General features: G+C 44.7%; 1 protein-coding gene across 6 annotated transcripts in view; it reads right to left on the bottom strand.

Moving 5' to 3' along the window:
• The window catches only part of CCDC149 (coiled-coil domain containing 149), a 100,338-nt gene that overhangs the window by 7,792 nt on the left and 64,593 nt on the right, over nt 1-27,953 (bottom strand). For 4 of the 6 annotated variants that reach the window (XM_023638284.2, XM_023638282.2, XM_070262535.1 and 1 more), the window contains 8 exons: nt 26,658-26,774; nt 25,687-25,859; nt 24,894-24,966; nt 23,408-23,492; nt 21,270-21,414; nt 13,807-13,883; nt 11,689-11,721; nt 6,730-6,846 (listed from right to left, as the gene is read on the bottom strand). In XM_023638284.2, the coding sequence (XP_023494052.1) occupies nt 6,730-6,846; nt 11,689-11,721; nt 13,807-13,883; nt 21,270-21,414; nt 23,408-23,492; nt 24,894-24,966; nt 25,687-25,859; nt 26,658-26,774 (820 nt within the window). The remainder of the gene's footprint in view (nt 1-6,729; nt 6,847-11,688; nt 11,722-13,806; nt 13,884-21,269; nt 21,415-23,407; nt 23,493-24,893; nt 24,967-25,686; nt 25,860-26,657; nt 26,775-27,953) is intronic. The other 2 variants (XM_070262533.1, XM_023638283.2) reach the window with 1 other exon arrangement.

Here is a 27,953-nt window from a genome sequence, read left to right as displayed (position 1 = left end):
CAACATTGCTTGTAATAGCAGAAACCTGCAAAGAATCGGAGTGCCCAGCCGCAGGGGGTTCTCTATACCCTTGCCGAGTGTAAAATTATTTCCGGTGGTACACGTGAAAAATTGTAGGTGGCCTCTGGGGAGCAGACTGAGGGTCAGGGCAGGAAGCCAGGTGGAGGAAGCCTTTAAATTTAATTTTATGCCTTTCCGTGCCGTTTAAATTTTTAAACATGTGCTTGTATTACTAGTTTAAAAAAATAAGATATGCAACCTTCAAGATTTTGCCACCAATTATCATCTTGTCTTTCCTTTTCTGCACTAATTTGTAGACCTAGGAGCCTACATGCTCTGCTGCCATTTCCCCGTGCTGATTCACACCTCAGATCCTCCAGTTTGCCTTGCATCCTCCCCACCAGTGAGCGCCATCACCAGATCCAATGTTCTTTTCTCAGTCCCCTCCTCCGCAACTCTGTACCGTGTGTTTCCATTGGCCACATCCTCCTCTCAAGCTCTCTCTCCCTTTGGTTTCCAGAACAACACTGTATTCTTCTGTTTCTCCTCCCATCTAGTTCTGTGAGCATGCTATATTAGTTTCTTATGGCTGCTGTAACAAGTTACTGCACATTTAGGGCTTAAAAGAACATACATTTATTCTCCTATAGTTCTGGAGGTCAGAAGTCCACAATGGGTTTCACTGGGCCATCCATGAATACATGTATTCAATAATTCAACACATTTGTATCCATGCTCTTTAGAAAACCAAAGCCATTCTCCCGTGAAGGCTCCAGGGGAGAATCTGTCCCTTGCCTCCTCCAGCTTCTGGTGGCTGCTGGCATTCCTCGGCTTGTGGCCACATCCCTCCAATCTCTGCCTCTAAGGTCCCATTGCCTTCTCTTCTATGTGTGTCAAATCTTTTGCCTCCCTCTTATAAGGATACATGTGACTGCACTTAGGACTCACCTGGATAATCCTGGATAATCTAAAAAGTTGGAATTAAAATGCAGCTTAGAATTTCTGTGACATGTAACAATATTATTATATGTGTGATCCATTTTAATTTCCATACAATGCATAAAGGTATTTATTAATAAGAATAGTACATGTTTTGAGTATCCATTTATTTAATTAAATAACTGTATGCATTTTTGAGCATTTATTTACCTGATCTAGTGTTTAAAAGTTTTAAGAAACTTAAAAATGGCTGAACCCTGGTTCTAGAAGAAATGAAATACTGGTGAGATCAGATGGACCATAAGACTGAAACTACTAAGAGGAAGAAGGGTGGAGCACAATGAAGGAAGAGAAGATGATGGACAGAAGCGATGGAGGTGATCACTGATAGACTGGAATCCCTGGGGGAGAGGACTGTGGGTCTCACCTCGGCCAGGCAGCCTTGACCGTTGTCCCCACACCCCACACCTCTAGTTCTTCTGACACAAATGTGCTTCACACATTCAAAAGAAGCCATTTTCTTTCTCGTTAGCCTTTTTGATGTCCATAGACAAAACCGCAGGGAGAGAAGTCCGATCCAATCTACTCTATACTTTCTAAAGCCTGCATTTAGTCATGGACAACAACGTATTTCTCTCCTAAGAACTCACTGACCTCGGTAAGTATTGCACCCGAGAATGAGACCATGACTTGTACTTAAAATGAAATTCATGAATGCTTAAGTGAGTGAATAAAGCAAGCCTTCATTTTAAAAATATAACTACATATTCAGGGACCAGCCCAGTGGCTCAGTGGTTAAGTGCATATGTTCCACTTCGGCAGCCCGGGGTTCACCGGTTCGGATCCCAGGTGTGGACATGGCACTGCTAGGCAAGCCATGCTATGGTAGGCGTCCCACATATAAAGTAGAGGAAGATGGGCATGGATGTTAGCTCAGGGCCAGTCTTCCTCAGCAAAAAGAGGAGGACTGGCAGCAATTAGCTCAGGGCTAATCTTCCTCAAAAACAAACAAATGAAAAAACCCACGTATTCAGATCTGTTCAGCCAGGATAAAGTAAAGATTAGTGCCCAATAGGTTTCTTTGCTTCTAGTCTCCTCCTGCTTGAATCCAACCTGTCGGGAGAGGAGCCTTCCCTAAGGCTTTGCTGCTCAAAGTGGGGCCCCTGGACCACCAGCAGCAGCATCACCTGGGAGCTTGTTAGACAAGCAGGATCTCGAGCCCTACCCCAGACCTCCTGGTTCAGAATCTGTGGTCGAACAAGATCCCAGGTGATCTGGGGTGCACACTACAATTTGAGAGGCACTGTGAGCTTGAAGCACAAACCTGACCATGCCTTTCTCCAGCTACAAAACCTTCAAAGGCTGTCACTTTCTCAGAAACAAAGCCCAAGCTCTCAGCCTGACATTGAAGGCCTTCAGTGACCCAACATCCATCGACCTTTCTACCTGACATCCCAACTCTTCTCCTTTATCCCTACACTCCAGCCACACTGAACCCTTCATGGCATCCCGGCACTGCCCCATGGGCCTCTGCTTAGGTGGTTGATTCCTCCAAACCATCATTCCTTTATATATCCAAGGACCAGCTCTATCCCCACCTCCTCCAGGAAGCCTACTGGATTAAATCCGGCCAGAACTAACCTCCTCAGGGTCCCTGTCCCCACAGGCTGTGTCTGGACCTCCAAGACAACTGAGTGCTTTTCTTTTTTTTTATGCTTAAATTGTTACTTGTATTTAGTTAGCTTATAAAAGCCACCTGAAGTATAAAATCCTACCTGATCAATTTTTTAACTGCCAATATTCAATAGTGGGGATCAATACGTAGTTTATTAAATGTTTGAATCTACGGACACATACATGAATGCAGGAATATATTTGTACATATATTTAAATACCATGCATTCATAAATAAAAGAAATCCATGAATTTATGGTATTTGTTCCACGTTGTATTCAGGTTGTTACCCTAAAAATTCTTAAAATGGCACTTTCAGGAAAAAAGAGATTTCTAACTCACACAAACATTTCGCTACATCTGAAGTAGCTCACGGAAGCGATCACGTATTTTTCACACTAACAAATGAAAATTTTTATAGTGGTTGTACGGGGGACGTGGAAAACACTGAGTCAAAATGAGCACGTTTCCAGCACAGACGAAGAACCTTTATTCAGAAGGAGTAAATTATGGCCCTTTCGACAGCAAAATTTTTCACTAACGTGAGATGAATAAACTCCTTCTGGAAATTACTCTTATGAAATTACATCTTCCAGGACACTTAATAGTATATTCTGGTGCCCCTGAAAAATTAATTAACCTTACTCGTAACAACCTAACCCCTAAACCATCTGCAGTGTTTTTACCACGGGTCAGGTTAGTCTTCTCTACCTTAATTTACATCTAAGTGAGGGTGGTCGAAATTACAGTGGGGCCTTGGGTCGCTGGTACTTTGCCTCGTGCCATTTCTTTAGATGACATTCCCCTCCTGTCCAAATGTATGAATCTTTCTTAAATGGCAAATCACTGAGATCAGCAGGGCGAACTTTTCACCTTTTTAGGGGGCAGGGGGAAGGGAGAAACACTGCCATCATCATTACAGGTCAAAACACAGCTGCCCTAAGGGGATGAAGAAGGCTGTAATTCTATTGTTCGGTCCTATCAGGGATTTTTTCTGAGAAAGGATAGATTTTCAGAGCCTCAGGACCAGAAAGATACAGGGCCCCCGGCTCCCGGATTGGTTTATGGGCCAACAGCAGGATCTACCAATCCACTCCTCCCTTTTGTTTATCCGAAAGATATCTAAAAAGCATACTCTATCATTATCAGGAGACAAAGAGAAGTTAGTGAAAATGTCACAACTGCTGAGCTATAAGTAGGACCTTTGGTTACTCGCCCGTGAGACCAAAATCTTCCTTTAACTCTGTGATTCCGGAACATTAACTCTTAAGCTGTGGGAGTTGTATTTTCCTTTTGAGAACAGACACAAAGCATTGCCATTTCCATAAAAGAAAGATTTCTGAACTAGCTCAGAATAGGAAAATATTATTACAAATAAATAGTAATTATTCTGTGCTGTTTTAGCAAACAGAATTAGAATCATTAATACTTATTAATAACAATACACATATCAATAATGATGAGGCAATTAACTGATACAAACATATTATCACACAAATAGTGCGGAAAGAGAAAACGTTTTCTCCAGAAGATGAAGAAACAGTAGTTCTTTGTAGGGAAGATTGCTAGTCCCCTAAAAATGTGTTTCCCCTCATTGGCCCAAAGAGGACATTTGTCTTCTTTTGTTCACTGCTCTCTGATGGGCTTTGTCCCGCCGAGTATGAGCTGCTTTCAGTTGGAATTAATCAGAGATGCAGCGGTGATGAGGCCAGCCCAGACGCTGACAGATGCTACAGAAATGCTTCCTTGTTGCCACCCGCGCTGGCAAAGGACAGGGTTGGAACAATGAGAGCTGATGATGGAACTCTGGAAACTATCATTTGAATCAGGCCATTACTTATGCCATCCTTGTGAAAATCAAGCAAGGCTCTTGCTCTATTTCAGTTTAACAGGCCCAGACCCACCCGTGGGCTCAGTGGGCCCAGAGCAGACAGAAGACTTTGGATTTCCACCTGGATACTGGATGCCAGCATGGGATGACCACCAGCCACGACACGTTCCAGAGTACACAGTGAGACATGGAGTGTTACAGCCAGCCTTGCAGATGGCCACATGCTGCTAGTTGGAATGACCCTGCCTTGCCTCCTGGCCAGTGTGGAACCTACCCACGTCAGGAGCTCTCTCAAGGCATTCCCCCTACATGTGCTTGGGGAACCTCTCTGTTGAAATCCCAGATCTGTCCTGGCTTCTGTTCTTACCATTCCACGTACTATTATGAGTGACTTGGACAGGCTTCAAAACACAGCTGTGCAGATGCGTGAGTGAGCCCTGCCAGGCCAAGCTTAATTAGCAGAACCACCCATCTGACCCAAAGACTCAGGATAAATAATACATAGTTGTTGCTTAAAGCTCTAAGTTTGGGGTGGCTTGTTACACAATAATAGCTAATTGACCCAACTGGTTAGTACGGTTTGATAAAAGCACAGTTTTTATGTCAGATAATCATAAGGTTAGACAGAGAGGCCAGGTCGTGCTGCAGAGTTGTGACTTTAAGTGGAAGACAGTTGGAAGCCACTCGAGATTTTTGAGCAGGATACAAACACGATGGAAAGCAGTGCTGTAGAGGCTTCATCCTACAACAGCAGGATAAAGATGGGAATGAAAGAGGGAGGGTCTGGGAGGCAGGAAAACTAGGGCAGAAGCTCTGCTGATGAGGTGAAGAGGGCCCGAACCAAGCCAGAGGTGGGAGGAATGGAGGGGCGAGAAACTCTGAAGGAAGAGTTTGGCTACAGCACAGGCATACATGAGGAAGGAAAGTTGACAGTAGTCAGTGATGACTCCAAGGTTTTAAGTCTGGATACCTGAGAGGGTAACCAAAAAGGAGGAAGACTTGGTGATGTCATACTGGAGAAGTCCATAGAATATCTAAGAGGGAAAGTTTGGGCTTTGGGAAATGTGGGACTGTAACTCTGCAGAAGGACCCAGTGCCTGGGGGCATATTCTGAGAATATTTTCACAGAGGTCATGGTTGAAGGCATAACTCTGAGCCAGAAAAGATGAAGAAGAAATGTAGATGTTTAGGGAAAGAAACTTGACACTCGCATGCTCAGTGTATTACTTATCTACTGCTGTGTAACAAGTTACCTCAAAACTTAGCAGCTTAAGACTCAGGAGCCTGGGAGCAGTTTATCTGGGTGGTTCTGGCTAACGGTCTCTCATGAAGTTGTAGTCAAAATGTTGACCAGGGCTGTTGTCTTGATTAGGGCTGGAGAATCTGCTTCCAAGATGGCGCCCTCACATGGCTGAGGACTGCAGGCCTCAGTTCCACGCCATGAATAGCTTGTAGGGCTGCTTGAATATCCTCATGGCCTGTCAGCCAGCTTCCTCCAGAGGGAATGATCCAAGACAGAGACAGACGGGCAGACACCAAGTGTCTTTTATGACCTAGCCTTAGAAGTCACACACCATCACTTCTACTGTAGTCTACAAGCCACACAGACCAACCCTGATACAATGTGGGGTTGGATTACACAAGGGCATGAGTACCAGGAGGTGGGGATCACTTGGGGCCATTTTGAAAGCTGGCCACTGTACTGGGGATGGAGGAAGAAGACAAACAAAGCTTAGAAGGATGTGAAGGATAGTTTAGCTGGGGAAACAAGACTGCCGCGTGGGGAGAGGTCTGGCTCTCACACCCGTTGGCTCATCTGCCGCCCTAAATGAGCCTCCAATCCCTTTCACAACACCCTGCCTGCAGAAAGTGTGCCTGGCAGAGGAGAAGCTTTTTTTCTCCATTCAACTGACTTTCAGACCACTTGCCACGTGTCAGGCAATGTGCCAAGATTTCCCTGAGGTCGGCACCATCATCTCACCATTGTACAGGTAAGGAAACTAGGCTGAGGTTACTAGTCTGTGTTCTCACAGCCAATACAACATGAGGCTGGAATAGGAACCCAAGCTCCGGAGCCCCCTTAGCCTCTGTGACAGGAGTGCAGGGGCCGCGTTCTTCTGCCGGATGCTCCGAACAAGACAAACCCATGCAAGCAACAAGAAAAAACGCAAGGAATGACCCAACAGTGCCACAGAAGGTGCGGGAAGGGGAGGGGCTGATGTCTACGGAGCCCTCCTCCGTTGCCAGGCCAGGCCGGGCTGGCAGAGAAAACGAGGTGTGCTTACCATCCTTGGGATTTGCTTTGTTCTCAGCGGGCTGCTCAACAAACTTCAGCAGTGGGGATCTTGACCTCTGCACGGTGGGAAGAGTGGGGTCGCTGAAGAGGATGGTGTCCTTGCCCCCTGCCATGGAAAAGGGGACAATGGATGTATCACGTCACCAGCGGAGTCGTGGTTGCAGTGACCCCCACACAATGGACTGGCTGTTTGGGTGAACAAGGCATCTTCTTCAATCCTAGGTAACCTGCGGAAGGGAAATGCCCAGCAGGTCCTTTTTGTAGTGTGAAGACAGCACACTGAGGTCCAGGGCCAGCTGTCTACGAGTCCTGATGAGTCTGCTCAGGACACGGCTGCCCACAAACGCCACCATTAAGGGACAGCCTGTTATGCCAGCCAAAAACTGAGTGGCTTTGATCTGGGTGAGACAAGAACAATAAAAACCACAGCAGAGTGTTTAGGAGTGCAGGCTTTGGAGCCACACTATGGTGTTTGTGTTCTGGACTCCACTACTTGCTAGCGGGGTGGCCTCAGACAAGTCACTTAACCTCTCTGAGCCTCAGAACCCTCATCTCTAAAATGAGGACAAACAACCGCACCCACCTCACTGGGTGGTTTTCATGAACTGATGCACATAAGGGCTTAGCTGTTTAGTCAGCACTCTGTTGTCTATAGAAATGATTACAGTGTAGATAGCTCTGCTGTACACAGTATATCTGATTTAATGCAATTTGGTCATCTAGATTGAATAATTCTGTCATAAGGCAGATAGTGTCAGGTATCCCAAATTATCACAGTTATATTTCACTTAGAATATACAGTCCCATACCAGCCAAACCCTTTTATCTATTCCTACGGACTCCCTAGGTGGATAGAGAAAGTCTGAGGCAAAGAGGAGGAGGAAAGGAAAACCATTACAACTCTATTTTTGAGGCCGTGGCGAGTTCCGGAGGTGAGGAGCAGGAAAGTGTGGCTTTGCAATACGAGCATGAGGAACACAGACACACAGACGCACGACACGTAGATGAAAGTGAAGCTGCCCCAGTGAGCAGGAGAGCCCCACAGGCAGGACTGGATCCCAAACTTCTGTCCATGGGGCCTTGGGGTTCTCTCGGTGAGAACCACCATGTCAACAACAAAATTCCCAGGGGCCGTGGGCCCAGCCTACACTCCAGCCTTAGGTTCTAAAGTCAAGTCACTAAGTCTGTGCAGCTCAGGTCACAGGCTCTAAAGTTCTGCGGTTTCACTCAGTTTCAGGTTGGGCAGAGCACAGAATGCGTATTTGTCCAGATGTCCACTCCTTTGGAGAACCAGGTGACCCTTGGACTGTACCTCTGAGCCCTCTGTTTATAATACTGTCTTCCCACTGGGGCATGTCTTTTTTTTTTTTTTTTTTAAAGATTTTATTGTTTTCCTTTTTCTCCCCAAAGCCCCCCGGTACATAGTTGTATATTCTTCATTGTGGGTCCTTCTAGTTGTGGCATGTGGGACGCTGCCTCAGCGTGGTTTGATGAGCAGTGCCATGTCCACGCCCAGGATTCGAACCGACGAAACACTGGGCCGCCTGCGGCGGAGTGCACGAACTTAACCACTCGGCCACGGGGCCAGCCCCCAGGGCATGTCTTTTTAACTTGATTTCCAAGAGTGTATCAAGAGTTCAGCATGTGGTAGATGCTTCATAAACATCTGATGAACATCTGACTAAATGGCCGGCACTACTGGGAATCCCGGCGCCGTGGTGGGCACGGCGCTGGCTGCTGCCTCAGGCAGAGGGTGTGTGTTGTGAGCAGCCACAGCACTCTGGCTTCTCTGCTATCTGAGGGTCATCCCAGAAGGAGAGAAATCTGCTCGGAGCTGAGGCAGGAGTTCTCCACCAGCACAGCTATTGTCTCGTGGGGACAAATCCAGAAATCTTCAGGGCTATAGTCTGGAGACGTTTCCCAATGAGAACTGTTGACCTACAGGTTGGGGTATTGTTAAGAGGCTCTCCGAATGCAGTCAGTGCCATCCCGTCTCCCTTTGTACTGCAAAGATATAATCTGGAAACATCTCGGGGGCTTAACGGTTACCAGGAGCAGAGAGCTGATGCCTCAGAGTGGGCTTCTCCTGCTTCTCTGCACCAAGGCAACAGCTCCCGTTCTCAAGGCAGGGACAGGACTGCATTTCATGACCCATCTTTCTCTGGCAGGTAGCAGCTCTCCAGCCTTCAGAGGACTCAGTAAGGACACTCTGCCCCTCAGTGTCACACCCAGCCTTCCAAGTCCCCTCCGCCCCGTGCATGGCCAAAGAATCAGAATTACGGGCAGAGCTGGGAGCTGGCTGCAGCCCAGTGACTAAGGCAGCCTGAGGGAGTTCCTCAGCCCTTCTCGTCACGAGGAGTTCTTTAAGGCCAAACGTCTCCGTGACCCTCTCCCACCACATGGCATCATCCACTCCACAACGCCTCGTCACTAACGCTGGTCCCAGCAACATTACACATCTCCAAGAACCTGAGCAACAAGCACGAAGAGTAGGGAAATAGAAGCCACCACTCATCCACGACCAATCAAGGTGGGAGTTGGGGAGAAGATAAATGCCTCCTGAAACTTCTGCCTGGAGAGATCATTTCCTAATCTTAAGATAAAATGCCAAGATTTGGTCATTCTTGCAAAATAGTTGAAGGATCAAAGACCTTCTTTGAAGGCTCTTCGTTCTATTGTTTCTGACTCAGTTCAGATTCCATCTCTGCTGACTCACTTCAGCTCTAATCCGAGGTCTGCTGTTTCACAGTTTCATTTCGGTTCTGAGGACTGGCAGATGAGCAGGGGCCAGAGAGCGCTCCACAAACCAGAGTCAAACCACAACTAACGAGAAGGTCACACAGGCCCTTCCGTTCATCTGGTGTCTGAGTTTCTGGAAGCCCTCCTGACTCCTCGTAACACAACATCCCTCATCCTCTTCTCCAAAATGGACCAAGTACTTTCAAAATGCACATTTTCCTCCCAGGAGGATGCTTGAGTAGAGAAGAGAGAATTAAAATGAAAAGCTCAAAGAGCAAGGCTCTGCTCTTGCCAGGTTTTTTTTCTGGCTTTCAGTGTTTCTTTTTAGTTCATGAGCACATCCAGGAAATGTCCCCTCAGAGCCCCTCAAGCAGCATTCCCCCCACAGAGGCCGGCAAAGGGCTGGGAGAATGAGGCCGCCAGGTAGGGCGCTGGGCAGGGAGGAGGGGCAGTCCTTCCTGAGGGGCGTGGTCAGCCAGGCCACCCTCTGGCTTCCTCCCAAGAGCCCCATACTTTTCCCACCTCTCGGGGCCTGATGAAACAGTTTGGAATATGCTTTGCTATCCAAATGATTTCTTCATGCAGGCTGTGACATTGCCAAACTTGTCTACTTCCCAGCGAGATCACAAATTTGCCCCAACTCTATCAAACAACAGCAAGAGCTGTATATTGTTGGCTGAGAGTGAGGAGGGAGGCAGAAGAAAGTCGAAGAAAAGTCATAGCACGTTCAAAGTCCAACAGCAATTCTGCCTTGTGCTAATGAGGAGTAGGCTCCTTAACCATTGTCCTCTAGAGTCTCAGAAGAGATTGTTCTGGCTTCTGAATTCCTCTCCAATCCGGCTCGCTTTGAGAACCAGTCCTCAGCAGATCTGGTTTAGCATAGCCCTCTCTTCTCTGAGCTATAGCTCCCCAGTGCAGGTGGATCACTGAAACGAACATCTGAACACCTGCATTCTCACATCAGCCTCTGTGGCCTTAGGTATCAGCTAAGTTCCTGGCCTCTGGGTTCTTATCTAAAATGAGGAGATCCGACTAGATGAGGAAAGGGGGAAAATATTTTCTCTCACATGTCAACTCTGACCAGGAGGTGCCTTCCTGGAAAGCCAACGTGGAAGACTGTTCTGACGGCCACATCTGAGATCAGCAAGGATGAGCGATGTGATTGATTAGCAATGTCTGCCACTGGCATGGGAATGGGTGTTGTGCAATATACAGCAAGTATTTGGTGGCCTTGAACGTTTTGCTCTCAACTGTGCTTCTAGGTCTAGCATTCGATGACTCTTCACATTATTCCCTCACAGACTAACATCTTTATCACTCAGCACTTAATTATATATCATTTTGTGCTTTCCTGTTGTCTGCTTGATGTCTTTTCATCTTGCTTCCCTAATGCGGCTGCGGATTCTTAGAGGGGGTGAGTCCTGGGACAGAAGTGAATTCATAAAGTTGGTGCTCAAAAAGGTGTCAACACACTGATGGACTGACTTATTGGAAGAGACACTGATCCTTTCAAGATGCTGATAAATAAGAGAGAGCTGGCAGTTCTCCGAAACCACTGGGACGCAGCTCCCTTCAGTTGGCTAAAATACTATGATTTGGCTTCTACTTGGAGAGAGAAAGAGGGAGAGGAGGAAAAAGGAGAAGAGGAAGAGGAAGGGAGGGAGGAAGGCAGGGAAGAAAGGAGAGAGGAAGGAAGGAGAAAAGAACATACCTGCTCTTGCTCCCCTATTCGGTAGGTTAAATGGAGACCATAAAACAAGGAGCAGACAGAAGGAACTGGTCTGATTCGCACCGGAAGGGGCCCCTCCCCCACACTCTCGCCATGGTTTGGAAATGACCATAAGGCGATACCTCACTGTAACATCCTTCAATACTGCACCAGGGGGGTGCGACTGCCCACACAGAAACTGCATCAGATCTGGGGAATTGCCACTCTTTCTCCTGTCCTCCCACTTTGTATCTATGTGGACGCCAGAGATTAAAACAAACACAGCCTTGGCATAAAATCCAGTCAGCTGGGTCCCTCAAAGCTAATTTTACCATTTAATATTTGCTTTGTACTAATTGAATTCTCTATTTCAATTGACTGTTCTAATCAGAAATGTGCAAGGATACATAGAGAATGCATTTCTATTTATTTACATGCAGGGATGATATTAATGCACCGCTAATATTAGTCACAAACACAGATATTTCAAACAGAACATACTCCCGAATCCTACTGAAACATTGTAGCTCAGGCCTTCAGGCAGCAAAAAGAAGGAAAGAAACAATTGTTATTGCATAATAGCCATTCTAACTTAGAGCAAACAACATCAGAGAAAGAAAATTCTCAACATTCCTCCACTTACTCAACTTCCATCTTTTTACATAAGTTGTAGAAATAAAACATTGTGAAATTTCACCAAGTCATTCGGAGATAAAAAAAAAAAAAATCAAAACTCCAGTACATGCACAGAAATAGCAATCTGACTGCACAAATAAATGATAAATTTGCCTGACGGTGTTGAAATTCAATGCAATAAAAGAAAGGCTTTCAAAGAAGATAAGGTTTTAACCGCATCAAAAGGTTCTTGTGCAAAATGGATCATTCAAATCCCCAGGATGGCACTTGCCACTAATTAGTTCTGTTAGGTCTTTTGACATCAAGTTCAAGGGATCTCTGCTAAAAATTCCAATTTATAAAACACTCTTCCAGGCACCCGAAGGCGGCTATTCAGATTTACATTAAGAAAATGTGTTGTTGTTGTCTACATCCCTGTGGCAATTTTCATTTCTCGTACATTACAGGGAAGCAACCGATATGATTCAAGGGTAGAGGAGACTCGTTCTGCAGAAAGGTTAAGTAACTAAAAATATATGTACAACTTGCTTCCAGGGAAAGAGGAGGTGGTGAAAATGATAAATACAAGTTTCTGGAGAGTGGAGAGAAAAAGGGGAAGAGCTGATGGGGGTCTCAGGAAGGGGGTATTTTACCAAGACAAATGGGATACAAAGAGCTAATTAAAGTGAAACATCAGAGTTTCCTCACACCATGTACAACTGGGAAAAAAAATCTCCACAGGAAATTCTGATTTTCAAGCTACATAAAAAATGGGACGAGGGCCGGGGGCTGGCCTGGTGGCACAGCAGTTAAGTGTGCACATTCTGCTCTGAGGGCCCAGGATTCGCCGGTTTGGATCCTGGGTGCAGACATGGCACCGCTCGGCAAGCCACGCTGTGGCAGGCGTCCCATATATAAAAACAGTACAGGAAGATGGGCACGGATGTTAGCTCAGGACCAGTCTTCCTCAGCAAAAAAGAGGAGGATTGGCAGCAGATGTTAGCTCAGGGCTAATCGTTCTCAAAAAACAAAAACAAAAACAAAAACAAAAAATGGGATGGGGCTGGCCCCAGGGCTGAGTGGTCAAGTTTGCACGCTCTGCTTCAGCGGTCCAGGGCTTCGCCGGTTCGGATCCTGGGCGCAGACCTAGCACCGCTCATCAACCCATGCTGAGCTGGAGTCCCACATAGCAGAACCAGAAGGACCTATGACTAGATTCTACAACTATGTACCAGGGGGCTTTGGGGAAAAGAAAAAATAAATAGGATGGGGCAAGAGAGAACAAGGAGGTTTTAAAGTGCATTTGGGTTAGAACAATTGCTTTTTTCTTATATTCATTTTTAGAACTGATGATTAAATAGAACAAATCTTTGTAGGTTCATACATTCATTTTCGTGATTGGTGATTAAACTGAACAAATCTTTGTACAACCATGTGCTGCATAACAACATTTCGGTCACCAACAGACCGCACAGACAACCGTGGTCCCATAAGATTAGCACCCTATAGCCCAGGAGTGTAGTAGACTAGACCACACACATTTGTGTAAGTGCACTCTGTGATGTTCACACAACAACAAAACCGCCTAACAATGCATCTCTCAGAATGTGTCCCCATTGTTAAGCAACACATGACTGTACATTCTTACATTCATTTTTAGGGGTGATGATTAAATTGAACAAACCGTTATAAGACACCTATGAGTAAAAAAAAGAAATGATTTACTATATTCACAAAAGTTAAAAAAAATACATATACAGACACAAACAATGACAATTTCAGAATTTAGGTTAGCAAAACTTCACAGTTCCACTGATGAAAACCTGCCTATTTATTGTATTTTTCTGATTTCCTTCCAAAATGATGGTTTCTAAGTTTAAAACACTTATAGATTTCTCAACAATGATCTTCAGATAAAAAGACATTAAAAAGGCAGAATCTTTGGAAATTATGTGAGAGCTTCCTTTTTTAAAACAGAAAATGATTTTCATGAAGTCTGCTTACCCGGAAGACTCCACAAACCAGAAACTTCCAGAGTCCTTAATTTTTTCTCTAGTTCAGCCACTCGATTCCCTAGGATTCTGGAAAAGGGGAGAAAATGACAGCAGACAGATTAACGAGCACTTGTCAGCATCAGGGCTGCGAGCAGGCTACTAGGAAAACCCACTTGTGACCTAACAGAGAGAAAATGTTTTGAGATTTAAGATATATGCTAAAAATGGAGTGTGTGTGTGAATAATAATATAATTACATATATATACACACACACATATACTCTATTGAAAATACATACGAAAATATAAAGTGAATAATTAAAAAAAAATACTAAAATGTTACCATTCAAGTGAACCCTCTCCCACAAAGGTAGTCCCCCTGGGGAGCGAAACAATTCATCCACCATGGCCCAAACGTCTTACAGAATATCTATTTGGGAATTGCTCATTGCTAAAGATGACAATTAATTTTGAATACCCTTAGTAGTACCACATCTTGATTCTTTGAGCGTAGATCTGAGTTTTGGACACAACCAAGTCTAAAAAATAAGATGGGTGACCGTGCTGGGCAATGTTGCGTTGAGTTAATAACATAGCAAGATCTGCCTTCTCAGACCTAACCCATGTGTCACTGACTGATGTCCACATCCTTGATATCTAGCATAATGCCTGGTAGATGGTAGGTGTTTCAATAAGTATATTTGATTAAATAAATTCTTTCCTTTTTCCATGGCTTACAATTATCTACGAAGAGAATTAAAAAAACAGGCATTTCAAAAGAACTTTCACTAATTGCAGGATCACTCCAGTAACTATACCGCTTTCCAAGGTGACCATTCTGACTCTCTGTGACACAGAAGTTCTGGAATGAGCATTTGAAAAGATTATACTGTTTACTTGGAAGCCAAACGTTATCTATATGCCTGGAAAGACATAAATATGGGCATATATTTCCCCTCCTTCACTCTACAAAAAATTAAATCTAGTTGAGAAATGATTTGATAGTCATCGAAAACTTCAATCACTTTCTGTTGGCCTGGAAATTGAAAAATCAGTCTTTATATTATTTGGGGGATTTTCTTGGCACTGCTGTGCTAAAATGATGTGGAAATCACCTTAATAGCAAAGTTTCCATTCCTTTCAGCAGAAGTCAGAACGCCAGAATTGTTCTCTTACCTCGCTTTATATTCCAGAGATAGCTGCACACGCCCACAGACATACAGACATGAATATGTATATATCTGCACATATATATATGGCTTCGGATTCCTCCTTTTTTACCTGAATTGACTCGCAGTATCTTAATTAATATTCCCTTTGAGTTCACAGAAAACTCTTTGACGTTACTATATGTGGTTTTCTTCATCTAGGTACTTAGAGCTTTTCTTTTCTTCCTTTCCTTAAGTCTTAAATTCTGCATAGTCTTTATCAATTACTTTCAATTTTCACTCCATTTGTTGGGTCTATTCTGCTTTCACATCTCTGACCCTCCAATAAACACCATTCTTCGTAATCTCACTTTCAATATTTTGCTCAGACCTCCTGATCCAAGCTCCCTTTTCACCAGCTGATGGGTTTGAGATGCAATCACAACAGTGTTCAAGTTGATGCCTGTTTCTTAATGAGATCAGATCATCTGTGTGTGGCTGCCTCTTCGAAACAAAAGATAAGGCTTAACTCTTCTGTGGATGCTGAAGGATGCCGTCAGGGCGACGTCCAAAGGCGTGGTGAAGAGACGTTTGGTCGTACTTTTTCTGATGCTCCCGGATAATACAGCCCTGTCTCCCAGAAATGGACCGAGGTGAATTTGCTGGTGTCCCATCACTCTACTTTGAGGGACCCCTGCCTAAGTTTGTCAGTGGTGACTGCTTTCTTCTTTGGCCGGACAGGCATTGGATGCAGGACTGAAGGTAGTAAAATGGACGCAGCAGAAGTTGTGGTGGTAGTAACAGTAGCAATAACAACAGCACGATACTACTGTTAAAACAAACAGCAACTGAGCTTTCCTGAGTGCTGGGTATTAGTCAGAGCCCATGCTGAACACCCACCACACCTGCATCATCTCACATGACCTGACAAAAACCCTGCAGTGTACACTGGATTATTATCCTCCTTTTTCACATGTGGACCCTAAGGAACAGAGAGGTTAAGTAACTTGTCCAAGGACACACAGTCATCTCAAAGTTGTGTCTTTTCTCAACCACCAGTTCTCTCACCCACGACCTACTCTTTCCATCAGGAAACAGAGGCATGGAGGTTAGTTAACTTGACCAAAACTGCAAGCAGGATTCAGCTGGTGATGACTGTGAATTTGAACCTATACTTCAGTTTGCCTCTGAAGTGCACGCTCTTAACCAACACCCCATAATAACACTTTAAAACAAGCATTCTCATATCTGGAGCAAGTACCCTTTAAAAATTGTTCATAATTGAAATATGGATGCAGCCACAGCTGATTTGCAAAATACAACCCAAGATGCTTCAAATGACAAAGAGGGACCTCCTGATAAGCTTCACACTGAACAATATGGTGGGTGGCCCACTGAACGTGGAGTCATGTGGCCCAGGGAGAGAAGAGGGCTATTTGAGTCTTAATAGCTGGCAGTATTCATAGAGCGAGACGGGAGTAGTAGGAACAGAGTCCGTTCAATTCAGCTTGACCACTTCAACAAACGATTATTGAGGCTACAGGGGATAATGAAGGGAAGCAGACCCTGTCCCTGTATGTGAGGGACTAAAAGTCTGGTGGGAGACAGACAGACAGATGGGTACGCGCGCACACACACGTTCAGTACCTGTGGAACGCTTTAGTAATGGTTGATCTTTATTAATCGCTTGTTCCAGACCAGGTCTTACTCTAAGCACTGCACAGATATTATTTCCCTCAGTCCCTCACAACAATCAATGAGGCAGCTCTTATTATCCTTGTTTCATGGATGAGGGAACTGAGACTCAGAGAGGTCAAGCTGACTTGCCAGGGTGACACAGCTGGCAAGCAGAGGGGCCAGAATCAAAACCAGGGCCTGGAAACACACAAGTCCTTCAGTAGAAGACAGTAGAATAGAAGTGAAGAGAAAATGGAGGATGAACCCAGAGGGGTTTCCACGGACCCTGATTATGAATGATCTTGTTGTCATGTTGGGAATGTTCAGACTTTATACGTTGGCAGTGGGGAACTACTGAAGGGTTTTCAGCAAAGGAGCAGCAGAATGAAGTGTAGAAAAAGTATTCTTGATGCAGAGTTGAGGGTGGACGAGAACGAGTGTGAGAGGAAGCAGAAAAGACCAGTTAGAAGGTTATTGTCCAGGGCAGGGATGTGGTGGCCAGACTCAGCCAGTGGGGTGCACGGAAGTGAAGGGACGGGCAATAATGAGGCGGTAGGGAGGTGTGGGAGGTGCCTACAGGGTATCCACATAGACAGCTGGACCTATGGGAGGAAGGAAAGATGTGGGAGTGCAGAGACCGGAGTGTGGTGTGGGCTGGGAGCTGGGCCCCCTCCCCAGCAGAGTGAGCAGTCAGAGGAGCAAGGACTAGAGTTCCTCCTCTGTAAGGCAAGAAAGGGCTGGAGGAGCACAGCTGGAGACAGAGGAGGAGAGCGAGGCAATGTGGGGCCTGGAAGTCGAGGAGAGACAGAGTTCTGGGTGGGACCACATGGGCAGTATTGTATTATTCTAGAAAGTGGTCACACAGGATGAAAAAGGCCACTTAGAAGACATGCCTGACCCTTGGGAGAGATGTTTCAGGATGGTGGAAGGGATGAAATCCAGAATCCCAGTGACAGGGTGGAGAAAAGCAGACTGTGAGGAAGCTGAGGCAGTGAGTACAGATGACCTGAGCTACCTGAAGAAAGCAGTTCCACGGGGAATTGAAGGAGACAGCGAGGGCAGTAGCTTGAGGCATAAACAGCCATGAGAGATGATTTTCTTTCTTTTCCTTTTTTTTGTAGGATGGGGGAGATTTTGAAATAAAGTTTTTATTTAGCTCCGGTGTGTTTTTGGAAAGGGGAGGTTTCAGCATATGTCTACCTAGTTGTCTAGAAAAATCCTCAAGATGCCAGGCTTCTACATAGATTTTCAGTAGTAGTTTCTGATAATAATGACGTCATAGGGGATCTGCAAAGACTGAACTAACTCAGGAACTGGGCACCCCAGGAAGGGTAGCGAAAGGCAAATACGTCCTCGTGTGTTGGCCACCACCACCACTGCCCGGCCACTGGCGAAGTGATGGCTTGTTGGGCAGAACTGGAGACAGAAACGTGGTGCTCAGTGAAACAGCACTTTAACACCTGCCTCTTCCATCCAAGCTTTGCCACCTGTTTATAGGACAAACGAACCTCCTCCCTTCTTTAGCAATACCACACAACTGCCGACTCTTCGGCTACAAGTACCTCAAGCAAAATGCCTACACACTGAACCCCCTCTGAAAATGTAAAGTCCTAGGTTGATTCTCAGTCCTTCAAGATGGCTCCCATTGGGCCTTCTCAACCGGCAGTACCCGCCAGGCAGTGGAAGACCAGTAGGGGGAGCACACGCTTACAGAACAGAACGCCTTCATTTCTACTCGCAACGCTCCACCCAAACAAAGCTCTTTTATTATTTTAGTTATAAAAGCTAAATTACAAGGGATAACAGCAAGTAGACCAAAGTTAAATTCTAGTCTTAGCCCCCACTCCACGTGTTGTGCAGTTAGTTTCTTTACATGCCACTAAATAAAACATTTATTGAAAGGATGAAACTTAAGACCTTCTAAGTATTAAAAATGGTACATTAGGTACTTTATGCACTGATAGGAAGCACTCTTCAAGATCTATTGTTACGGGGGAAGAACACAAGGTGTAGAACAATTTAAAAATCTATGTTTTTGGTGAATACTAGCTACTATTTGTGAGAAAAAAAGAGTATCAACATCTATATCTATATAAATATATGTATTTATGTGTCTGCATAAATGCATTGTGCATTTGCTTCCATATCCATCCTTGGGAAGGACACATAAGAAATGAATGGTGGTTTATTCTACAAAGGGGAACTGGGTGGCTGGGAGATAGTAGTAGTTTGGAGATATATTGTTGTTTAATCTTTTAAAATTTGAACCATGAGATGGTTCAAAATAATAGTTAAAAATGAAAAGGTGCATTAAAACAAAAATAAACCAGGCAAAATGAAAATGTCTTTCTCAACAGAGGGTAAGAGCGCATGGAACCTGGGATGTGTGTGGATGCAGGGGGTAAGGTAGGAATGCACTAGAAAATCACTCTGTCACAGTGCGAGCGTCAGGCCAACAGCTTGGGGATGCTGAGTTCAGCAGGCAGTGGGACGCAGCCCGGCTTTTCGGTGCAGGCCCGGGACGTGATCAGAACTGTAGCTGGCAGGTGGGCGTGAGAGTGCCCGGGTAGGTGGTGGAGAAGGTGGGGCTGGGGTCAGAGGACGGAGGATTGATGGAAGGGTCTTGCCATGGAAGAAGTGATGGTCTGGTGGGAAGAAGGCAGAAAGGGCAGGTAGGAGACGTAACTGAGGGCCCACAGCAAGCGCTCAGGAAACCTCTACTGAATAAATGAGTGCATGAAAACCACAAGGCTTAATGACCATTGGGACGTGAGTATTAGGGAACAGGAACAAAGGGTTAGAAGATGATTCAGTCACTCATTCATCAAATAATCACGAGCGTCCACTGTGGGCCCAAACCACACTCCTAAACCTGCATTCTCAACAAGCACCCCCTCCACATGACTCTGATATCGATGCTCCCAGAACACACTTTGAGAGGGAGTCTGCTCAAGAAGTAGAGGTGGCCGCCTGTCTACAAAGCTCTGAGGTGAGTGGAATTCACAGGAAGATGCAGAGTCGAGCAAGGGCTTGGGGGTTCAGGAAGATCTGTGAGGTTTCTGGGGGGTGAGGCAGAGGCCAGAGAAAGGGAAGAGGCTGAAGAGGTTGAAAGAGGAGGTCACGGGGCAGCCAGGCCCCAGAAGAGGGAAGATGGTGTGGACCAACAGGACGCTGGGTGGGTGTGTTTCCCGGAGATGGGAGGGAGAGAGGGAGAGACACCGGTTTCAGGGGAGCAGCAAGTCTTGGGGCTCATGATGAGGAGCCTCTGTTTTCTCAGTGAAGGAGGAGCTGAGGTGACCTGCTGAGAACAGACTGGTTTAGAAGACCTGAGAAGGTTTGAAACAGCCCTGATGAGTGCTTTATAGCGAGTCGGTGAGGACAAAGCAGGCTCCTGGGGAACACTGCTGGCTGCGGGGATTCTGCCTGAATCACAAAGACGTGGTACCTATTCTGGGGAGAGCCCATTTCTTCTCCTTCCCCTGAGAAGTATCTGCATCCAGCATCTGGCTGTTTCCTTGGTTAAGATTTCTTTTAAAAGAATGTTTAGAACTTCTTCTGTCAATAAATTACCCCTGTCATCCCTCTGAGATTGGCCAGCCTCCCTCCACTGCTCTCTGCTTTCTTTTATATATATCTTAATCTCCTGCGCGATCTTCCCTTCACTCCAGGTTGCTCTTTTTTCTATTTTGTTTTTACAATACTCTCAATCATTTTCCAGTCACCTCTCTCCCTGTGCCCCGGATCCTTCCCCTTCTTACTGGAAGCCCAGCATTTTGGCACCTGCTCACTTTTTCCATACTTTCATTTTGGTTTTGGGTGTAGGTTTTATAAGCAAGACCAGCAACATAATTTACAAGGCCCAGTGCAAAATGAAAATGCGGGGCCACCTTGTTAAAAAATGATTAAGGATTTCAAGATGGTGACAACGGAGCCTTAGACTCAGTGCAGGGTTCTTCTGAGCACTGGGCGCTCTGACTGCAAGGGTTGCTCTCCTGGAAGCCAGCCCTGATTGCACTGTTTGTCGCTTTAATTTATGGTTTATTCACCATTTTCTGAACACTTTCAATTTTGCTTCTGTCGTCTCTGCTACTTTAACTTGCTCAGTTTTGCACAACATAGCATGTTTATGAAAATCAAATAAGAATTCTGTTTTCATTGTTGTTCCTTTCTACCATCTTTTTTTGTTGACCTAGAAGAGTGACATGACACTCCCCCCAGGCCCAGCTGCCTGTGGAAGTTGACGCTTGGGTACTCCTGCCATAGAGAGCCTCTCGAAGTCACGGTGCAGATTAAAATGGCACTGAGGGAGTGCTGCCCCAAAGGAGACTGGGTGGAGAGAGAGGTTAAGTTACCCAGGCAACCACACTATCAAAATCGCCCAGGCACTATGCATTACTCAGTGAACCGCTCAGATAAGCATTCAATAGCAATGACCAGTATTATGTCCTCACTTGGCTCTAGCTGATAGCCAAGATGCTGACATAATGCAGAAGCACAGTTCTGGTTCAATAAGTTTTCTTCCAAATGTGAGGACTCTTACCTCCTTTCCTTAAGGCCTCTAGTCCCACCCGGTTGCCACCCACTGCTAGTAGCCTCAGCCCGCTTTTCTCCTGCCCCTTCCCTCCCCACCAAGGGTCCAGCTACCTACTTGTTGGTCTGCCTCTGGTGCTGGATAACCATGTTTTTTTCATGGATCGTCTCCAACAGGGCTGTCGCCAGAGATTTCAGATCAGAAATGGACTGTGGAGTAGCTGGGAGACTGCATCCGTGATCCTCAGATAACAGATCCTGAACTAGGTAGGATATAAAATTTACAACTCAGTCTTAAATCTTTTCCGAATGTTGGAATGCAAACCAATGGCAGTTCTTCCTGGACTATGATAGGTTCCCAGCTTCTAAATGCTACTATTTTGTGTTGAAGAGTCTACTTCATGTGTCAAAAGTATAACAAAATAAAATTCAGTGTGAGGGTTAAACAAAGAAGGAAGTCTTGACGGACTTTGATCAACAATTTTTTAAAAGGATAATAATCTTTTGCGTCTGTCCAGTATTTTACACTTTCACATTGACTAACTCATTTGAGACTTAAAAAAAAAAAATCCACCTGGGAAGTACTATTTATTCCCATTCCATGGGCAGGAAAGCAAGGTGCAGATGGATTAAAAATATTGGCTACAGGTCACACAGCCACGCATATGACGACTCTAGCCGTGAGCTTCTTGCTTCATAGCAGAGATTCCCACGGTGTGGTACCCTCGGTGGGAGGCAAGAAAAACTACAAAATATATCTGTATATGCACATTTTTAGAAAGGGTACATAAACTAAGAGGTAACATAGAAAGACAACAACCACCTGTACTCCTACCAGACAGAAGAAAAGAAACAGTATACATCTCTCACTATACATCTTTGAACATCATTTCCTACATGCCTATATGTAAACATATAAATTCATATGTTATTCTTCAAAACTTGGAAAAAGCCATGCTTTTTTTCACTTAACCTTATGCCTCATGATGAATATCTCCTAAAACATACAAGGTAATTGTTGCTTCGTAGTCCAGGTGTAGATAGATAAATTATTTAATCACTGTTGGATGTTTATGTTGTTTCCAATGTTTGTTATTATAACTAATGTAGGAAGAACTTTCTTGAAGCAAAATATCTGCAAAGGTCTGTAATTATTTCTTGCTGGTTCAAAGGGGAGCAGTTTAAGACTTTCCATAATAGGTTGCCAAACAGTTACCTAGAAAGGCTATGCCAGGTTACCGCTCTGCCGTGGTGGTTGAGTGTGGCTGGCACTCCCCAGGTCAGTGATAACACTGGGTCTCAACATTTAAAGATATTTGGCTACCAAGGGTATCCAGAGCTAAATTTAGATGGGCGACTTCACATTTTTATAGAGTATTGTAGCTTTCTTTTTAAAAACAATTCTAGGGTGTCCTTTTCTAGTTGGGTGGAAAAAAACGTTGCTTGGAAAAGTGCCTTGGTTATTAGGTAGGCTGGAGATTCAGCACTTTTTTTTTTAAGCCACTCTAGCTCTGATTAAGACTGCCACCTGATTGTTACTGGTCTGCACTGCCAACAACCCAAAAGTGGGCCAGCCAAACATGTTCAACTGGAGGCTTACATTTGGAACTGAATTCCCAAATATTAAGTGTCAGAAGAAAGCTCTCTGATATTTATTCCCCTGGCCTGTTCCTGGAAGATCATTATTTTTCATCGCAATCGACAAGAAGGAGGAACAAAATTGCAATCAATAAAAGCTTCTTTGAAAAAGGCACATGTTCCATGATAAAATGATTTCAGCAGCTACAAGACTTTTCTACTCTGATCATAGAGGCCAGGAAAAGGAGAAACTTGATGAGATTGAAACATACTCAGAGATGCCAAACTGGGGATTAGAGAAGGGAAAACATTCTTGAACGGAGCGCATGGTGTAGGGGAATACACACAAATGCGGTCCAGTCATTAGAAAAATCTCGAATGCAGCAGTTCTCAAAGGAGGGTCACCAAACCAGCATCAGCATCACCTGGGACCTTTTAGGAAATGTGTGTTCTCTGCACCCACCCCAGACAAACTGAATCAGAATCTTTGGGTGGGGCCCAGAGATCTGTATTTTAACAAGCCCTCGAGGCAATTCAGATGCAGGCAGAAGTCTGGGAACCATGTTCTAAAGGATCATCTTGGTTCCCAATCCGCAAAACGAGCAGGTTGGATGGATGTGGGCTCACAAATCTACAGGCTATGCTCATAAGTGGTCCTTCCTGGAGAACCCACCTTACCTTGCTTTGCAGACAAGACTCCAGTCAGAGCACTGCTGCTGGATTTGCCCTGGCCTTTTGAGTTTTTCCGTCTCTCCAGAGCATTCTAAAGCAGCATTGGGAGAAAATAAAAACCTCTGTCAGAAAAGCCAATAATGGAAAAATACCTACTTAACAGTAGAGGCACCCTCCTATTCAGCACACAAGAACCCCTGGCCACTTCCAAATGCTGACCCAACTTTTAGAATTCCGAGTCCCTGCCAAAAATTATGATTTTTATGGACCTGGTAAAGAGTTTTTTAAAAAGTTGGTGCCCAGGAGAATGACAGCAATCCCAGTCTCCCATATATAAAAGGCACTCAATCCATATTCGTTAAATTAAATCAAACCCGAAGCAAGAATCCAGTCTAATGCGTGAAGTCACTAGTTATGGAAACCTCTTCAGAACAGATATGAGATGGAGAAGAGGTTTACTCTCATGTACCAATGCCAAAGATGGTTAGTGGTATTTGGAAGAATTCTATGGCTGAACTGGAAAAAGAGCCATGATCCATTAGTGATATCTGCCATGGATGCAAGTTTAAGGAAGTGCAAATGTGCCACCTAAGCATCATTCCTGGAACCGAGCTTTATATTAACATTGATATGACTATATAGCCGGTGCTTGGCACATACAAGAACTGAATAAATGCTGTTAAATGAATGCATACACAGATTTTTAAATTTATGTATTAATTATACAACTTTAAAAGCTGTATTCTTCTTTGGCTGCATGTGTATATATAGATTGGTGTAAACTAACGTGTGGCCCCCACAGAATGGGAAGAATAGCATGGAGACTTCCGAGAAAAAAAGCCAACAGTCAAAATCCAGGAGAATGAGCAGGCTCCCCAAGCATCTAGACCACTGTAAAAGTTCACCCCAGGAAGAGAAATCAATCTATTTTCAAAGCAGAGAAACCCAGGAGATTTTTCTAATTATAACACTTACAACTAACATCTGCAGAAATAGATATTATCAAACTAATGGTGCTGGAATTAGACTAAATAACGGGGGAGAATTTAAACATTCCGTCCTTTCCGTGTGACGTGAACATTCCCGTTCAGATTGTGATTTCCCAATCTTTGTTCACCGCTAGGAAACCATTTTCTTATGGATGATTATGGGTCAAATAGCATCGGATGGCAGAACATTTCATAGAAAAGCCAGATAAGAAACCTGATTTCACAGGGACCAAGGCTGTAAAGTGACCACATCCAGATTTTCGTGGCCTCAGTGTGCCCTGTCCAGATAGCAGCAACAGCAGGAGCTCTTGCAAAAGCTGTCTTAGTTTTGTTTGTTGTTTTGGGTTGAATTCTTACTGGTTACGTCAGTTAAAGCTCTTACTGGACTCTATCTGGGAGGACAGGCAAGCACTAGAATCTCTTTGGCACAGAGGAGAATTAAAATAGAACGACATTCAGATGCACAGCAGCGAATCATCACCATCGTCCCCACGATTTGCTACCTTGTATTTGGCAATATTAGATTTCAAGAGGTTGACCTCTTCGTGAAGTTGCTTTAATCTCTCTTGAAGATACCTGCAAAAGAATACATGCAAATAGAAAGCACATGGGGGCAAAATAAAAAACATACACTTCAGTAGAAGAGGAAAAGGAAACAAAACCACATCGCTGAAGAGCCGTCTCTTGCCTAGAATGCCTTCTCACCACCAAGCGGAGGAGGAGAGAAGTACATCTCTGTGACCTCTTCTTAAATGAACGCGATGAAGGTCAAGTATGCCCAAATCACAGAAACCCCACTTTAGAACAGCCCTCTGCAGAGATCCCCTCAGGGATATCAACACAGTTTTCACATAATTCTCATTAAGATGATTCCACTGGGAAGGAAGGCAGGAAGAAGCGACACCAGACAGAACATTAAGTTAGACACATACACGCACTGAAATTTGCCTCAGGGAAAAGAAACAGCCAAGGGAATTTCTCAATTTATTTTCTTATTCTTTTCCCTCTCCTTGAGAGCAATAACAAGCAGCTTTCGCTGGTTCCATACCCTTCTCACCCAACTAGGGAGGGCAGGGAGAAAGAGAGAATGGGGTACCAATGTAGGCGTGTAGGCATGCGGTGCTTCTTTTCTGACTCTTATAACTAATATGTGATGCTAATATCATCGTCTGGGGGTTGCGACTTTTATTTTATTGTATGCCAATGTTCTCAAATGTAGATAGGGCTGCAAAGAACTCCCAGCCTGCACACCTGTGGAGAGCCAGCATTCCACCCTACCTGAGTCTGGCCACTTGCCTGTTCTCCATACACAGGGCGTCCACGTCAATGATGCGGTTCTCATGCCCGCCCAGGATGTGGTTTAGCTCCTGGTTGAGCCTCTCCACCTTGTCCTGGTAGGAAGACCGCTCTTCTTTGACATCCTGAAGCTCATCCACAGAGGCCTGCAGGTCGTGCTCTAGAGACTCAATCTGAAACCAAAGGAAGCGTCCTTACGCAAGATGTTCTTCAGATGGTGGCTTTAGGACCAGAGATGGAGACTTCCGCTTGGATGGTGGACTCTTAGAGAGCTTCTTCATACCACCGCATGCTATAAAACCATAAGTGCCCACACTGCAACATGATAAAAGCTAAAAGCGATGGACGACTTCCTTCCAGAAACTCACTCTATCTAAGATGGGAAACAGAAGCGATCCCTTACCTATTGCAGGATGCCCTAAAGCCAGAGGCTGGACAGGGTGAATCCAGACATCAGGAACAGCAGCCAGTGTCTTACAAATGCATACTGTTCAGACTTCTCTAGACCCAGAAATCTTGTTCTGCTCTTCAAAACCAATTAGCAAGAGAAAGAAAAGCATGTCTAGGCTCTCTTAGCTGTACCCTAACTAGGGCTCTGTACCTGTTGAGATTTTGCCTAAAAAGCATCGCTCAGCATTTCAGTAGAAACTTGCAAATTAGGGCCAGTTTGTCATGTTTTGTTCTCTCCCTGTCTATCCTGGGTAGCGGGGAGGTTTCCTGTCGCGTTCAGAACAACGGTACCCAGAGTAAGAGAGGAGATCTGCTGGAAGCCAGAGACACAAGAGGCAGCTTGGGAACCTGACGGAGTACCGAGGAATTAAGAGCACTCAACTGGCATCCTCCTCCCTCCTCTGACTCGCATCCCCAGGACCCCACACTCTCTGAAAAACAGGGGGCGCAGCCTACTCTTCTCTGTGCTGTGTCCAGCTGTGCAAACATATCTCCCGCTCTTAACAGATGTTAGCAATGACCTGCTCCTTAGCTCTCTCCAGCTGCTGAACCAAGTCTTCACGCTCATGGGCTGCAAAGTGCCGCACGCCGATTTCTTCGTCTCCGAGCCTCTGTTTGGCAATTGTCATCCTCAAGAGCTGTGTTTTCCATTCACAGAAAAAGAGAGAGAGTGTGTATTAAAAGGAATAGATCCAAACAAAAACCCAAGCACACTAGGCAGAAAGTTTTAGAAGATTTTTCAAGAAATACCGAAAAAGCACAAGACATTTCTTGCCAATATCATGAATTAAAAAAAGAGAATTAAAGTATATACAGTATTCTGTACACACATGCACATGTACACACGTGCACGCATACACAGTATACAGGGCTAATGGGGACACAGGCCTGTGCACTAGAAGGTGGATGCCCTCTCCAGCACAGCCAGAGTGAGGAAACAAACTCTTGGGTTCTCTTAAACTCAGCAAAGATTAAAAGATGATAACACAACGCTGAGAGGGGCATGCTTCCATCCTCTTAACAATTAAGCTAGATTACCAAGAGCCTTAAAAATATCCCTACCCAACGATCCAGTAACTCTACTTTTGACAATCTGGGCTAAGAATAATTCCAGACATGGACAAGCTTTAGGAAAAAAGAAAAAGTAGATTGCACTGTTATTTATAAAAAGAGTGAAAAAAACTGGAAACGACGTCTAACAATAGTGGAGTGGTTAGCAAACTGTAATGCAGTCAATCAGCAGGCTACTTTATGCTGTCTGAAATGAGGGTGATACGAACTCTGTAATACCGCAGACAGGTTTAACATGCCATGGGAAAAGGGAAAAAAGCAGAATACTAACTTTAATATGCAGGATGATTAAAATTATACTAAGAATTTATGCACAAAACACAAAAAATTACCGAATACATCAAAATATTAAAATGTGTATGTTTAGAGATGGTGAGACTGTGTACGCTATCTGTTCTTTGTTTTCCAACTTTTAAAATAAGTCTGCATGATTTTCATAACATACTTCTATTTATGTTTTAAAATCCCCAGGGATAAATTTTCAGTCTTCAGAAATGTAATTTTCCAAAGGAGCCCTCCAGAATCCATAGCTTCCCCAGACCCGGGAGCCAAGCTCCCTGTGCAGCTCCAAACCTTCTAGGTAGGGCCACATTGGGAACTATGTGCGAGTCCCCAGGAAGATCCAGTGGTCCCAGAGCATCCCCAATGTGCTCATCAGTGCAACGCAGGTTGCCATTAGAGTGACTTTTTAAATTATGGCACTACTTCCAGACGCTTCTTCAAAAGAGGTTGTAAGCCTGATTCCC

This window comes from Equus caballus, chromosome 3 (genome assembly GCF_041296265.1).
Source record: "Equus caballus isolate H_3958 breed thoroughbred chromosome 3, TB-T2T, whole genome shotgun sequence".
In the NCBI taxonomy this organism is placed as follows: domain Eukaryota; kingdom Metazoa; phylum Chordata; class Mammalia; order Perissodactyla; family Equidae; genus Equus; species Equus caballus.
This window is presented reverse-complemented; position numbering and strand designations above follow the sequence as displayed.